Genomic DNA, 15,072 nt, shown 5'->3' on the forward strand with positions numbered 1-15,072 from the left:
ATAATAAATAAATAAATCTTAAAAAAAAAAAAAAAAAGGAATGAAATTCTTAGAAAAAGCTAAGCATGGCAGTTAATACCATTGATCCCAGCACTCCGGAGGCAGAGGCGGGCGGATCTCTGTGAGGTGGAGGCCAGCCTGGTCTACAGAGCTAGTTCTAGGTCAATCAGGGATACACAGAGAAAGTCTGTCTCAAAAAAATGATAATAATAATAATAATAATAATAATAATTGTTCATTGGTGTTTAATAAATATAATTAATTAGTTTTGAAGTTATATTATTATTATTATTATTATTATTATTATTATTATTATTATTATTCCAGCTACACAAGAGGCTGAAGTGAGAGGACTTCAAATTCACATCGTGCCAGGGCTACAGATGAGTTCAAGGCCAGCCTGTTGAACTTAGTGAAACCTTGTGGTAAATATTAAAAAAGAATCTACCATCCCACGCTATTGCTGGCTCCAGCAGGCCACAAGGCATCTGCAGGATATATTCACCTCAATCAGCAAAACCTCTCCACCCGATTTGATTCGTTAAGTTCCCAATTTCCATCCCACGTTGCCGCTGGCTACTCTCTGGGCCCTGCTGAGATCTCACCATGTATCTAGTTCTCAAGGCAGGTCATTGCCAAGCCAGTTTCACTCAGAGACCACCTATCTGGTGGCTCTCCTGCTGCAGACCCTGCTCACATTCCCACCATCCGCAGCCCCCTGTGGTTATTGTCACAACTCCCAGTGACCCATTAAATCAAAACTCAGTTTTGATTTATCAACCAGATTTATATCAGTAAATCCTCACCCCACAGAACATCCACACAATAAACTCTGAACCAACTAATATTGATATAAAGCAATTAATAGTGATATAAAGTGCCCACCTAGATAAGACAAATTGTCCTATAAAATTCCATCCATTATGAAATATTCGTAATTACCTGTGACCCATTAAGGCCAGACAAATCTGGGTCGTCTTTCTCTGCCTCCATCTTGGCTTTTCTTTTTTCTCCTCTCTCCTCTCTCCAAAACTCTGTGCCTCCCTTACTTTTTCACTGTCCAATCACAGGCCTCTCCTTGTCTTGTGCCTGCCCTCACCCGAATATAGACAACAATCTATAAAACCTGGTCACAAAGTAGGCGAGGGCAAAGCTCTTAGTACAGCGCCTGCTTCACCGAGCAAGAATCCTGAGGTTCAGCTCCAGTGCCTCAGAATGAGGAGGACCCATTTCAGCGAAAACAAATCCCTGGCAACCCAAGTGCTGATGGGAAAGGGGAGAGTCCTTTACACCGTCCGCTGCTACTGGGAAAGCAAAGGCTATGTGAAGGCTTGAGCTGTCCTGTTCATCGAATGTCCCCACTTTCCACAGGAGTAGCTCAGTAAGAATCTGTCGATGGATTCAAATGACTGAATGAACTAGCTTATCTCATCCTCAGGGCAAAGTCACCATGTCCCCGTTTGCACACCTAGCAATGGGATCACCTAGCTCACGGCAGAGTAAACTTTGAGGTCCTTTCTGGTCCTGCCTTGCCTACCTATGTTCTCTGTCTCTCTGCTACACTAGAGAGGCAAGACCAATGTGCCAAATGAATGTGGGAAATACAGGTGCACCATAACTGGAGAAGCAAAACTCCCCAGGTCGGACCTTCTTTCTCCAAACCCAGGGCCTGTGCATAGCAGGCAGGCCTTCTACCACAGAGCCACATTCTGGGTCCTCTTGCTCATTTCGAATGAATTCTTTGACCTCTCTATACTACAGTTTACACCTGCAGAATGGGAACTGTCCTGTCTGGCCCGTGTTTTCATTCTCTCTCATATCTTCCACTATGGTCTCATTTTAACATCTCTCCAAATGAGCTGGGTCCTCCCACCATGGCTGTGAGTAGGCACTGCGTCATTCTTTAACAGCAGCACTTTTCCCCATGGCTGTGTCACAGCCAGTGGCACCTTCAACATTAGTAGTTTTAACAGATGTGACATAGACTTGACAAAATCTGTAATGTCCACATGTATGTCAAGTCATGGCCAGTGACGTGTTCTTTGGTTGGTGTGTGCGTGTATGTGGTATGTGTGTGTGTTGTATGTGGTGTGTGTGTGTATATGTGGTATGTGGTGTGTGTGTATGTGGTATGTGCGTGTGTTGTATGTGGTATGTGTGTGTATGTGTGTGTATATGTGGTATGTGTGTGTGTGTTGTATGTGGTATGTGTGTGTATATGTGGTATGTGTGTATGTGTGTGTTGTATGTGGTGTGTGTGTATATGTGGTATGTGTGTGTTGTATGTGGTATGTATGTGTGTGTTCTATGTGGTAGGTGTGTATGTGGTATGTGTGTGTATTGTATGTGGTATGTGCATGTGTGTTGTATGTGGTGTGTGTGTGTGTTGTATGTGGTGTGTGTATATGTGGTATGTGTGTGTGTGTATGTGGTGTGTGTGTGTGGTATGTGGTATGTGTGTGTTGTGTGTGGTATGTGTGTGTGTGTATGTGTTGTGTGTGTGTGGTATGTGGTATGTGTGTGTTGTGTGTGGTATGTGTATGTGTTGTGTGTGGTATGTGTGTTGTATGTGGTGTGTGTGTGTATGTGGTATGTGTATGTCTGCACATGTGTGCATGAGCACACTCGCCCATGTGGATGGAGGCTTAAAGTGGATGGTGATGTCTTCCCCAGACACTTCTCTACCTTACTTTTTTACTTTTCTCACTGTCATCTTGGCTAGACTGACTAGCCAGCAAGCCCTCAAAATCTGTCTGTCTCTGTCCCCCAGTGCTGGAGTTACCGATGTGTGCTGCTGACCCTAACTTTAATGCCTTTGTAGGGGATCTGAACAGACTCGGGTCTTCATGCCTGTGTGACAAGGCACCACCATCTACCCAGCCCCAGCAAATACCTTCCTATCCATTATTTCATATGTATTCTAGAACTGCTGTGTGGACCAGAGGAAAGAGGCTCAGGGTTGGATAAGAGTCTGAATTCATCACTAGAAAGTGACTACTAGGGGCTGGGGATTTAGCTCAGTGGTAGAGCGCTTACCTAGGAAGCGCAAGGCCCTGGGTTCGGTCCCCAGCTCCGAAAAAAAGAACCAAAAAAAAAAAAAAAAAAAAAAAAAAAAAAGAAAGTGACTACTGACTGCATTGTGGGTAACAATACCTATAGCTGGGGGGTGGGTCAGTAGCCCATTTGATCCTAAGTAGCGACCTTTGCTGGAAAACAGACAAGCTCTATCTTTGTGGAACATGCCAGGCCGAGACATCCAGGCATCCAGATGCCCGAAGGATCCAGGCATCTTTGCAGACGTTGCTTTCGGTCAAGGGAGGAAACCATGGGAACAAGAGCTGTGTTCAGATAGGAGCATAGTGTCCCACGCTTGCCACATGACCTTGACCAGTTGACTTGATGCCAAGACTCACATTCTTCATTAGGAAAATCATAATAGCCCCTGTCTGCGGTTGTCAAGACAATGGATGCACTGAAGCCTGCCAAATTCTTAGAGCAAGTCATGGTACTTATCACTCGATATATGCATAGCTGTTGATTATTTTTCTTTTTTCTTTCTTTTTTTTTTTTTTTTCCAGAGCTGGGGACCGAACCCAGGGCCTTGCGCTCGCTAGGCAAGCGCTCTACCACTGAGCTAAATCCCCAACCCCGCTGTTGATTATTTTTAGCACCATGATTCTGTATGTGGGTCCCAGGAGCCCATGACTATGACCTTTAGAAGGAACAGAGGGAGATGGGGTGGATACTGATAAGCCCTATCTCAGGTTCCCAGTTGGCAGCCTGTGGGCCTGATTGAGCCCCTGGGACCTTGTGTTTTGCATGGAGCATTTAAAGCCACCTTCAAGGGCCAATAGTTGGGGCACACAGACCCTCTTCTCCCTGTCTTGGTCCTTAGGGTGGCTCACACACTCCCATTCCCTGCCCACTCTGCCTTGCTTGAAACACTTAGAAAGCACTGGGCAACAGCACTTTGGCTGGCAAGCCACGTCTCCCAGATGCCTGGCAGCGGGATGGTGGGAGGACAGCAGATACCAGCACTAGCGGCAGGGCAGGATGGAAGGTCCTGTGTCAGCCTGAGTGGGGCTTGCCCAGGGACACCTGTGTGTAACTGTATACACCGTGAGATGTAAGTCTGGCAGAAGAGTGTAAGACACAGAAATGCCAAGCAACTCTTTAGTGGCCGCCTGTGTTTTCACAGGCCAGTGAACTGGGGGAACTGTGTAAGTAAGGAACGGATGCTATCAAGCATTTGAAACCTGGAGGCAGCCATTGTTGTCCGAGAAGGTCCTGTATCCCAGTTCTGCTAATGCTGCTCTAGGTCCCCCTAGAGGGGTCAGGGAGCACTGGCAATCAGACAGAGTCCTACCTGGAAAGACCTCCTTGATGAGGTTGGTCAGACGGTCCACCATCGACAGCACAGCTCCCTCCCCCAGCCTCTCATTGGGGACGTGTGGTGTGTCATCCCTGTAAAACATCAGTGAGACAGTTGGGACGGGCGCAGGAGAAAGAAATGACAGTGAGTGACAAGGAAAAACAAGCCACAATGCAGCCAGGCAGGACAGAATTAAAACCCACTTTCTCCCTTTTTTTTTTTGGTCCTTTTTTTCGGAGCTGGGGACCGAACCCAGGGCCTTGCGCTTCCTAGGTAAGCGCTCTACCACTGAGCTAAATCCCCAGCCCCACTTTCTCCCATTTCAATGGCTGTGAGTCCCTGGGTGGTCGGTAGCCTGTCTGGGCTGCTACGGGCTCATCTGTAAAATGGAGAATGGGTATGTAACCTTAGAGTCATACACGCTAAATAAAAACAAGACATCTGATTTCCACACGTTATCACCTAAGAAACTGTAGCTCCTCCGAGAGCTTTATAACAAACAGAGCTATAAAGAACCCTAGATGTCATCTTGTCCAGTGCCGGTCAGTCCTGCAAGCTGCCAGAGACTTCTCGAAAAATGCTGCACCTGGGGAAGATTTCTAGTGTCTCTCCCAGAGTGTATATTTCAAAGTGTTACACAGTTGTTAAGGGTCCTTCCTCAGAGGTGTCAGAGCCCTTCCCCACAAGCAAGGCCCCTCGATGGAGTTTATTGATTACTGGGCCCGAGAAACTGAGGACTGGCCGGGTGGTGATGGCACACGACTTTAGTACCAGCACTCCAGCGGTAGAGGATCTCTGAGTTCAAGGCCAGCCTGGTCCATAGAGTTCCAGGACAGCCAGGGCTATGTAGAGAGACCCTTTCTTGAAACAGCACCCCACCCCCCAGCACCTGCCACCGAAACAAAGAAACAGAGGATTGTCCAGGTCCTCCTGAGACATTGCCACACTCCTAAGGAGGTCAGCCTTCCCTCTCCTTCTGCACAGGGCCCATGGCGTGGTCACTCCCACTTCATAGTGAGTGGGCAGTTAAGAACATCATGAGTTTCATCCCAGCTCCTAGAATCGTCCACTAAAACTGGCAGGGGGGGCACCTGGAACTGTCCTCACACCTGGGTCGCCACATCCTGTAGGAAGTCCTTTCCCATCCTGCCATGTGGGTCAGGTGCCGTGTGCAATTCCCACCCCCCCCCCCAACACACACACACACAGGCGGCTCTCTGCTGGCTGGAAAGTTAGGGTCACCAGGCTGACCTGGATCCTCTGGAAGCCTGAAAGCCCTTTGAAGGCCAGTCCCTGTCTCCGCCATCTCAGCTCCCCAGTATCTACCCCAGGACTGAGCAAGCGACAGGCTGATTGGCCACATTCTCGAAAGCCTGGATGTTCACCTGAGAGGAGGATTAGGAGACAGAGGAGGTAAGGGGCCCCGCCCGGCTCGAATGTGAAATACGACTGCTCTTACCCTGTCCAGAAAATGAAGTCTGGCTTTGGTTCGATCTCCTTCATGGCATAGATGGAAGAGTTGATAAGGGCCCAAGGAGAATCGCAGAGGTAGTCACCCCAGGGGCCTGCATTTAGCACGGGCTGGGAGCCGGCTGACGGGCACACCCGGAGGGGGTCTTTGGATACTGTGTAGTTGGGGTCCAGATGGAGGTCGGAGATGTGCCAGAACCTCCCTGTGGGAAAAGAGAACCTCCCTCAATGCTGGATGAGGAAGAAGCCCTGAGATAAACACAGGCTCCTCTGGACACCAGGTTTCAAGACAACGTTCTACAGCGAGGCTCTGCCCAGCTGGTGACTTTTTGTCCAGGTTCTTACCATTGCCCATCCCTGCACCCACAGCAGCTGCATGAGGGATGGGGCCATGTGACCCTCCAAGGGCTGAGCAGGGGGCTGGTTTGCAAGTTAAGGCGAGAAACACTCACGCTGGATCCACCTAGAAACTGTATGGCCTTGGGCGAGCTCAGTCTCTCAGAGTCTTTCTCTATCACTAGATCCAGACCCTGCATACCTCGGTGAGAGATAAGGAAAAAACAAAACAAAACAAAACCTGGCCCGAGGGAGAAGGCTTATGCACAAGTGAGTTGGGAGACTTTTTTTTTCTTTTTTTCTTTAATATGGAAACGCTTCACAAATTTGCGTGCCGTCCTTGCGCAGGGGCCATGCTAATCTTCTCTGTGTCGTTCCAATGTTAGTATATGTGCTGCCGAAGCGAGCAAGAGTTGGGAGACCTTGAACCCCTGGGGAGTATGTGTGGAAATGAGAGGGGGTCAGAGCAGAGGAGGATGGACTGTCTGGTGGATGGCGTGCCTCATGTGGGTGTGCTCACCGAGATACAAATTTGGGACTTCAGCATGTACTGTGGGAGGCGTGTTTGTAGCAGTCGTTGACAGGATTTTTGCTCTAAACCAAAGGAATCTGGTGTAACACAGAGAAAGGAAATAGAAGCCGGCAAGGTGGAGCATGGAGCTGCATAGCGAGACTCTGTCTCTGACTCTCTCTGTCTCTCTGTCTCTGTCTCTCTGTCTTTCCCTGTCTCTCTCCTCTCTCTCTGTCTCTCTCTGTCTCTGTCTCTGAGACAGAGCTAACTTAGAACCCAAGATCCTCCCACGTCAGTCTCCCAAGCGCTAGGACGACTACGGGAACGCACCACCACGCCCAGCTCTCGATGACTGCATACTGAAAGTAGGTCTAGCCTCTGCTCTTGATCCTGTGTTCTGGGCCGACATAGGGAGAAACCTGGGGATGACCTCACCCTCCACCACTGATGTAATTTCTTCCTCCACCTCCTCCAACTCAAAACGAACAGCCTGCATCCTTCCCCACAGGAAGCTGAGCCTGAGGCTGGGACCAGAACATGAATGTGAAACCAAAACAGGCTCTACCTCCTCCCATTCCTAAACCTCTCCAGGTGCTCCAAAGAGCTCGAGAGGAAAAAACAACAACAACAAAAAAAGACCTTGCCTGTCTCTCCTGACCTGTGCCTGATTTGGGGAAAGAACCTAAAACTTGCTTACACTAAGGTCTGAATGACTGATTAAGGCGTCTTACAGAGGAAGGTTTGGATTACTATGCCCATTTTCCTGATGAGGAAGCAAAGTTCAGAGGTCACCAGGCCTGCGATCCTGTGGCCAGTGGTCTGGGTCCTATGGTTCAGACTCCCTAGGGAGATAGCTGTCTAGTGAGCTCAGTACCCCACTGTCTTAGACGGGTGTCTCAGTTGACAGCGTGAGCCTACATTTTTGATTTTTCTTACCCAAATGAAATTTTTGTTTATAACGGGAGGGGATTTAACCTTTCCATACAGATTTCAACCCCTAATGTATTTGAAATAATTCCTACAGGAGCAAAACCCTAAGCCAGGGTAAAGGAATTAGGTGCCCCATTCTAATCAACAGGTGGATGGGCCAGTGTACCTTCCAAGTGCCTGGGCATCTGCTGCCTCATGCCGGTGGCCATGTTTTAGGCCAAGCTGGCCAGCCTAATGCAGCAAGATGATACCAACTTCTGTCTGGTGTCCTCGGAGGACCCGGACAGAGACTACTGTCTGGCCTCAAGGGGGATCTTTCTCAGTTAACCACAAGCACCAACCACTTCGTCTCTCTGCTATCGGCCACAGTGAACATTTCTTCATTCCACAAAGTCCTGGCCAGTGGTAAGGCCAGGCCAGTTGTCAGTAAGTAGTAAAAATGAAACTACACCCAGCGGCCCCAGCACTTCTGACCAGGGTGTGTGTGTGTGTGTGTTGCTGTAAACCAAACTAGCCCTCTCCCCACTGCCTTGTTTTGAGAAAAATCTGCTCAGATGGGGTGATTGTCCCCCATTCAGTCTTCCAAGTAGCTGGTACAAAAGGTGTGTGCTATCACTAAGCAGATGAAATAAAGATTCTTTTTTTTTTTTTTTTTTTTTTTTTTTGAGGGGGTTAGGGGATGGGTAGGGTTTTAAAACAGGGCTTTCCTGTGGAGCTCTGACTGTCCTGGAACTCACTCTGTAGCCCAGGCTGGCCTTGAACTCAGAGATCTGTCTGCTTCTGCCTCCTGAATGCTAGGACTAAAGGCCTGCACCAACGCCACCTCCCTGAAGTAAGGATTTTTCTTTTTAATTACGTATTTTACACTGTAGCTGCCTTCAGACACACATCAGATCCCATTACAGATGGTTGGGAGCCACCATGTGGTTGCTGGGATTTGGACCCAGGACCTCTGGAAGTCAGTGCTCTTAACCCCTGAGCCATCCCTCCAGCCCTGTAATTAATGAAATCTTAAAAAAGCAAGAGCAGAGGCCTCAGGTCAACGATCTTGTTAGGATTCAGATGGTTTATACAGACTTACACTGTTTGAATAGGAACAAACCGTTCACTTGAGCTGTTAAAAAGGAAAGCCACATGTTACGCAGTGGCCAACACCTGTAATCCTAGCACTCAGGAGACTAAGAAAGACCACACACAACTGGAGGCCAGCCTGGTCTACATACTGATTTCCAGGCTAGCCGGGCCACATTCCAAGGCCCTGTCTCAAACCAACAAAAAAAAAAAAAAAAAAAAAAAATAAGGGCTGGAGAGATGGCTCAGCGGTTAAGAGCACTGACTGCTCTTCCAAAGGTCCTGAGTTCAATTCCCAGCAACCACATGGTGGCTCACAACCATCTGTAATGAGATCTGATTCCCTCTTCTGGTGTGTCTGAAGACAGCTACACTGTACTCATATAAATAAAAAAAAAAAAAAATTAAAAAAAAAAAATAAACCAAGCTTGGCTACTACTTGTGAGTCATTGTGGCTCACTAATATTATTAATTAAGTGTTATGGGTACAAGCAAACTTGGCATCGAGTTCGGTGAGAAGCTGAGAGCACAAGCCTCAGTAGGTAGGAATTCTAGATTTATCGCTCACTTGCAGCATGGACAAGGGTGGCTTTTCTCCAGTCTGTCTCTGCTAAGCAGCTCAGATGTGAAAACAGCGTCTGGAGGTGGAGGTAGGATAAACGCAGCAAGTCGGGAAGAGTCAGTTACTTCGTACCCAGCCTTTGAGGGGGTCTGACAGCCTTCCTCTCACTACAGAAAGGACAAGTCCTGCCCACCCAGCATGTCTCCTTGGGACAGTCCTCTGCTTGTAATGAGGCATATTTGAAGGAGGACAACAGAAAGACTGATTTTGTCTTATTCTGGTTGGGCCTACAGACCCAGCCATCCCACGTTCATTCTGAAAGTTTAGACCAGTAAAATGACAGAGCAGGTGAGGCACTTGCCACCAAGCCTGAAGACCTGGAGACCAATCTCTAGGACCCAAAAATGGTCCCCTGACAGCCACAGGCATGCCATGGCACATATGTGTACACACATGTACAAATAATAAGTATAATTTCCTTAAAGACTTATTTATTTCAAGTATGTGGGTATACTGTCTCTGTCTTCAGACACGCCAGAAGAGGGCATCAGATCCCATCACAGATGGTTGTGAGCCACTATGTGGTTGCTGGGATTTGAACTCAGGACCTCTGGAAGGACAGTGTTCTTAACCACTGAGCCACCTCTCCAGCCCAAGTATAATTTTTAAAAGAAAAATAGAATAAATATTTTAAAAAGAAACAAAAAGAAAAACAGAAAAAGTTGGGAAGTGATGGCTCACACCTTTAATCCCTGCACTCAGGAGGCAGAGGCAGGCAGATCTCTGTGAGTTCAAGGCCAGCCTGCTCTGAAAAAGAAAGTTTGTTTGGCTCAGTTCAGCTCAGCTCCTGGTCCTCCTCCTGTCGACCCACAGTGCCCCAAACTCCTTTATTCATTATTGATCATAGACCCAGAGCCCAGGGTCAAGTAAAACATCTATGACCTAAAAAAGAAAATAGAAACTACTCTATCAAAACTAAAATTTCATTTCAAAAACAATATTTAAAAATTCATTGAAGCCATAAATAATGTGGGATAGGTTAATTGTTTGTTATTTTGAGACAGGGTCTCACTGTGTAGCCCTGGCTGACCTGGAACTCACTCTGTAAAACTCAGAAATCCGCCTGCCTCTGTACCCTGAGTGCTGAGATCAAAGGCCTGCACCACCACACCCGGCAACCATTGCTATCTTGATCCCGCCCACCAGAGCCAAGTGTTGGGATTACAAAAGGCAAGGCCAGTTTAATTCTTTCATCAAATTGTCTTAATTACTCGTTTATTTTGTATATCAGTGTTTGTGTGTGCCACAGTACATGGGTGGTGGTCGAAGGACAACTTTCAGGAGTCTCGTTCCACCATGTGGATCCCCGGGATTGAACCCTGGTCCTCAGGATCAGAGACAAAGACCTTTTTACCCAGGGTCATTTCATCTGCCCCTTATTTACGTGTGTGTGTGTGTGTGTGTGTGTGTGTGTGTGTATACACGACAGAGAATATGGAAATATGGAAAGGCCACAGGACAACTTGCAGAAATTGGCTATCTCCGTTCACCATGTGGGTCCAGACTCAGTTCAGGTTAACAATAAACAAATTTACCCTCAGCCATCTTGCTGATTCCCCTTAAGCTTTCCTAGCATTTCACCATGCACAAGCAGGGCCTCCCTAACAAATGCCTAACACTTTAGTTTACTTTATTCTTCCAAGTATGTGTGTGTACATGACTTCATCAGCACCACATGCTTGCCGGAAGCTGTCAAGACCAAAAGACAGAGCGGCTCCCCTTGAACTGGACTTACCAATGGTTGCGAGCTGCCATGTGAGTGGTTAAGCTCTCCAGCCCCTTAACAATCGCATTTAAACCCCCCTCTGCTGTCACCCCACTTTTAGATCATGAAAGGGTCACATAGGTCTTCAAAGGTAAATGTCACACCAGTGACTCTGGCCTCAGTGACTCTGAGGCAGGGGGCTGTTTTGGAATCGAGGAAACCATATACCTTTGCTTAGGAAGTCAGGCTCATCCACACAGACAGTGGTGATTTGAACCAGGAACTTCCCTAGCTGAGCCTCAGTTTCCTCATTGGGAAAGCAAGCATGAGAATGCCCAGAGAAAAGGGATACAGATAAAAGTCCTCTCCCGAGAAGCCTGGAGTAAGGGTAGGAATGGGGACTAAGATATTAACCAGCCTTAGAACCCATTGCCATGGCCACACTATCTCAGAAAGTGGACCTTCCCCTCCCTTCTCCTTCCTTCTCCTCCATTCTCCTTCCTTCCCCTCCCTTCCCCTTTCCTTCCTTCCCCTTTCCTTCCTTCCCTTCCCCTCCCCTCCCTTCACTTTCCCTTCTTTCCCCTCTCTTCCTCTCCCTTCCCTTTCCCTTCTTTCCCCTCCCTTCCTCTCCCTTCCCCTCCCTTCCCTTCTCTTCCCCTTCCTTCACCTCTTCACCTCCTTCCCCTCCCTTCCCCTCCCTTCCCTTCCTCTCTTTCCCTTCCCTTCCCTTCCATTCCCCTTCTTTCCCCTCCCTTCCTCTCTCTTCCCCTCCCTTCCCTTCCCCTTCCTTCCCCTTCCTCCCCCTCCATTCCCCTTAGCCTGTTTCCTACTGTGGAAGATGATAACATTGCACAAGGTTCCTCCACAACTCTAGCCCCTGATTCCATATCTGTCGTCACCATGTGTCGTCACACTACAAAGTGCCCTTGCTCCAGCTTCAGTCCTCTGCTGTTGACACTCAGCAATGATCTAAAGGATGTCCCGGGCAGACAAGACGGCCCAACGTGTAGACACTTGCTGCCAACCCTGAATACCTGTGTTCAATCCTAGGGATGTACACGGTGGGCAGAGAGAAATGAGCTTTGTAAGTTGTCTTTTGACTTCTACATGTGCGCCCTGACACAAGTGTGTGCGCACACACACATCCCAAATTAACAAACGTAGTAAAAACTTAAGTACCTCACCTGTAATTCCTTCTCTATAAACTAAGACTTGAGGTAAACAGGGCAGTGGTGCCCCATGCTTTTAGTCCCAGCTGATTATATATACATAATTTTTTTTATATCAAGACTTTTCTTTTTTCATTTTCAAGTAAGTTTTAAAGAGATGGTTTTTCAAGAACCTAATGCCATGTCTAGGATCACTGAAAATGCTCAACGACTGTTAACGACTTCCCTAATGGGCTACTCCCTCAAGTACCACAGTATACACAGGGCTCAGCTGGATAGCCTGGGTTCAGGCCAGACTCAGCAGCTGTGTAACCCTGGGATAGTTACTCTCTCAAGTTCAGTTTGTCTGGGTAAAATGGAGATAACAATACTTCACAAGTTAAGTTGTTGTGAAGGTATTCTGTAAAAAAAAAATCATGTGCACGGGGGCTGGAGAGATGGCTCAGTGGTAAGAGCACTGGCTGCTTTCACAGAGGATCCAGGTTCAATTCCCCAGCACCCTTAACTGCCTTTAAACTGCCACAGTCCCAGAGCATCAGATGGCCTCTTCTGGCTCCCACAGGGCAGCAGGCACACATGTGCATACAGGTAGGCAAAACACGCATGTAAAACAATAAACTTCCTTCAGCAGTGGCTTGCAGATCTTTCGGACGACACCTACCTCCTTTTCTGAGCTGTAATTCAAAAAGCAAGCATAACTTTTGACTGGCGTGCCGCACACCTTCAATTCCAACTCTTGACAGAGCAGGTGAATCTCTAAGTACAAAGCCAGATTGATCTACATAGCAAGTTCTAGGCTAGCCAGGGCTACACAGTAAGACTATGTCTCAAAAAAGCCTTCAAGGTCACCTTGGACTACTATATCTTTTAAAAAAAATAAGCAAAAAACAAAAAACGGGGGCTGGAGAGATGGCTCAGTGGTTAAGAGCACTGTCTGCTCTTCCAGAGGTCCTGAGTTCAAATCCCACAACCACATGGTGGCTCACAACCATCTGTAATGAGATCTGATGCCCTCTTCTGGTGTGCATGAAGACAGTGACAGTGTACTTATATATAATAAATAAATCTAAAAAATAAAAAATAAGTGGATTATCGTTCCCTCGCAGCTGAGGGAATATTTCTTCCTTGATGGGCTTTTAACTAATGCTTTCGTTTTTATGATTTTTGGGGTTTGGTTTGGCTTTTTTACATGTATCTATTGGGTGGACAGACACCACAGAAGACAATTTGCAGAAATAGATTTTTCTCTTTCCACCATATGGGTTTGGGGAACTGGACCTCCGGTTGTCAGTCTCAGTGGCAACGTTTTGTATGTTTCTTTGCTAGAGTCCCGGAGATGGAACCCACTCATTTGAACAACCACTGTACCACAGAGCTACACCTGAGCCTTCAACCAGAGTGTCCTGATTAGTTCGGGAACCTTCCGGCCACCTGCTTCCTCTTAGTGGCTGGCTTTCCTGTACTAGATCCTTAGCCAACTCTGTCCCTCTGGCAAGCCTGCGTCCTGCCCCTGGCGGGCTGCTACTCCCACTTAAAATCCCCTGGCACAAGGAGACTTTTCGGTGTGGTTCTGCTTATGGAACAATGTTTCACGTATCCTAGGCTGCCCTTGAACTGGGTCTACCGCCCGAGCTACACCACGCAAACACCTTAATGGCTAACTCTCCGCACTTTAACCTTTAAATTACTTTCCTTTTTCAGCCTCGTTCCCTGAGCGTCCCGGGCAGCCCAGACCCCACCCCCCAGTTCCTAGTAGGAAACAAAGATCAAGCAGGATTTCCCGCAGCCCTACCTAATTCAGCCCCTGCGACTCCCCAGGAAGCCAGGAATATCAGCCACCCGAGCAGCGTCATCCTCTGGAGATCACCCCACGGCGGCTGAAGCTCCTCCAGGTCTGTCCGCGCCGCGCCGCAGGTTCCCACCAGCGTGTGGCTAGACACGTGTCTGAGCAGAACTTCCCGTTCGGCTGCTACCAGTGTTCCAAGTTATCCTTGGCGGATGGCTGCTCTGGCTTTACCTCCCTTGCCCAGAAGGGCGTGCGCTTGCTTGATTGGAGGAGGGACTCACCAGTGAGCGCTGGAATCTTTTGCAGGTCTCTGTGGAAACCGCATCTGTGTGGCAAGATGTTGTGTTAGAGAGTCCCCGACCTTTCGAGAGAAAGACATAAGTACTGGGAGCAAAATGATACGATCTTTGAGGTGTGCTTTAAAGTTGTCTAATCAAATCGAAGGCATTTCAGTTCGGTCAGCCTCCTTTTTTTTTTTTTAAAGACTTATTTATTTATTTATTTATTTATTTATTTATTTATTTATTATAAGTACACTGCGTCTGTCATCAGACACACCATTAGAAGGTATCTGATCACATTACAGATGGTTGTGAGCCACCATGTGGCTGCTGGGAATTGAATTTAGGACCTCTGGAAGAGCAGTCAGTGCTCCTAACCACTGAGCCATCTCTCCAGCCCCACACTGACTGATTCACAGCCACACTCCCACGCCTAACCAGCTTGAACTTGATGAACAAAGGAGAAAACAGGTTGTGTGGGGGTGGAAGGGGAGTGTTAGTGAGGCAGGAGGAACAGTGGAGAGGGAATAGAGTTGCCAGGGAGTTGTGATGGGGGCGTCTAAGGCTCTGAAGCAGGCAGGAGGCAGGCTGTGCTTAGATGTTTGAGCTGGGAGCTTTGGAGAGACAGGAAGAGAATGAGAGGCAAGATTGGGGCTGGAGGGGGGGCTCGGCAATTACGAGCACTTGCTGGTCTAGCACAGGAGTCAGGTTTGATTTCCATCCATTGGAGGTTCACAGTTCCAGGTCATCCGGTGCCCTCTTCCTGCCTCCAAAGTACCAAACACACACACACAGTGCACATATACGAAGAGAAAATAC

The 15,072-nt window shown here is 47.8% G+C and overlaps 1 protein-coding gene and 1 non-coding gene across 2 annotated transcripts in view; both read right to left on the bottom strand.

Moving 5' to 3' along the window:
- Smpdl3b (sphingomyelin phosphodiesterase, acid-like 3B) overlaps positions 1–14,147 on the bottom strand; it is a 22,059-nt gene extending 7,912 nt beyond the window's left edge. The window contains 3 exon segments of the mRNA NM_001025737.1: positions 4,367–4,464; positions 5,832–6,045; positions 13,979–14,147. Of these exon segments, the coding sequence (NP_001020908.1) occupies positions 4,367–4,464; positions 5,832–6,045; positions 13,979–14,039 (373 nt within the window). The 5' untranslated portion in view covers positions 14,040–14,147.
- Positions 6,482–6,588, bottom strand: LOC120103193 (U6 spliceosomal RNA). The gene has a single exon (XR_015621634.1). It is a non-coding gene; the product is annotated as a U6 spliceosomal RNA (small nuclear RNA).
- Positions 14,148–15,072: the final 925 nt, after the last annotated feature.

Source organism: Rattus norvegicus, chromosome 5 (assembly GCF_021556685.1).
Source record: "Rattus norvegicus strain SHRSP/BbbUtx chromosome 5, alternate assembly SHRSP_T2T, whole genome shotgun sequence".
NCBI lineage: Eukaryota > Metazoa > Chordata > Mammalia > Rodentia > Muridae > Rattus > Rattus norvegicus.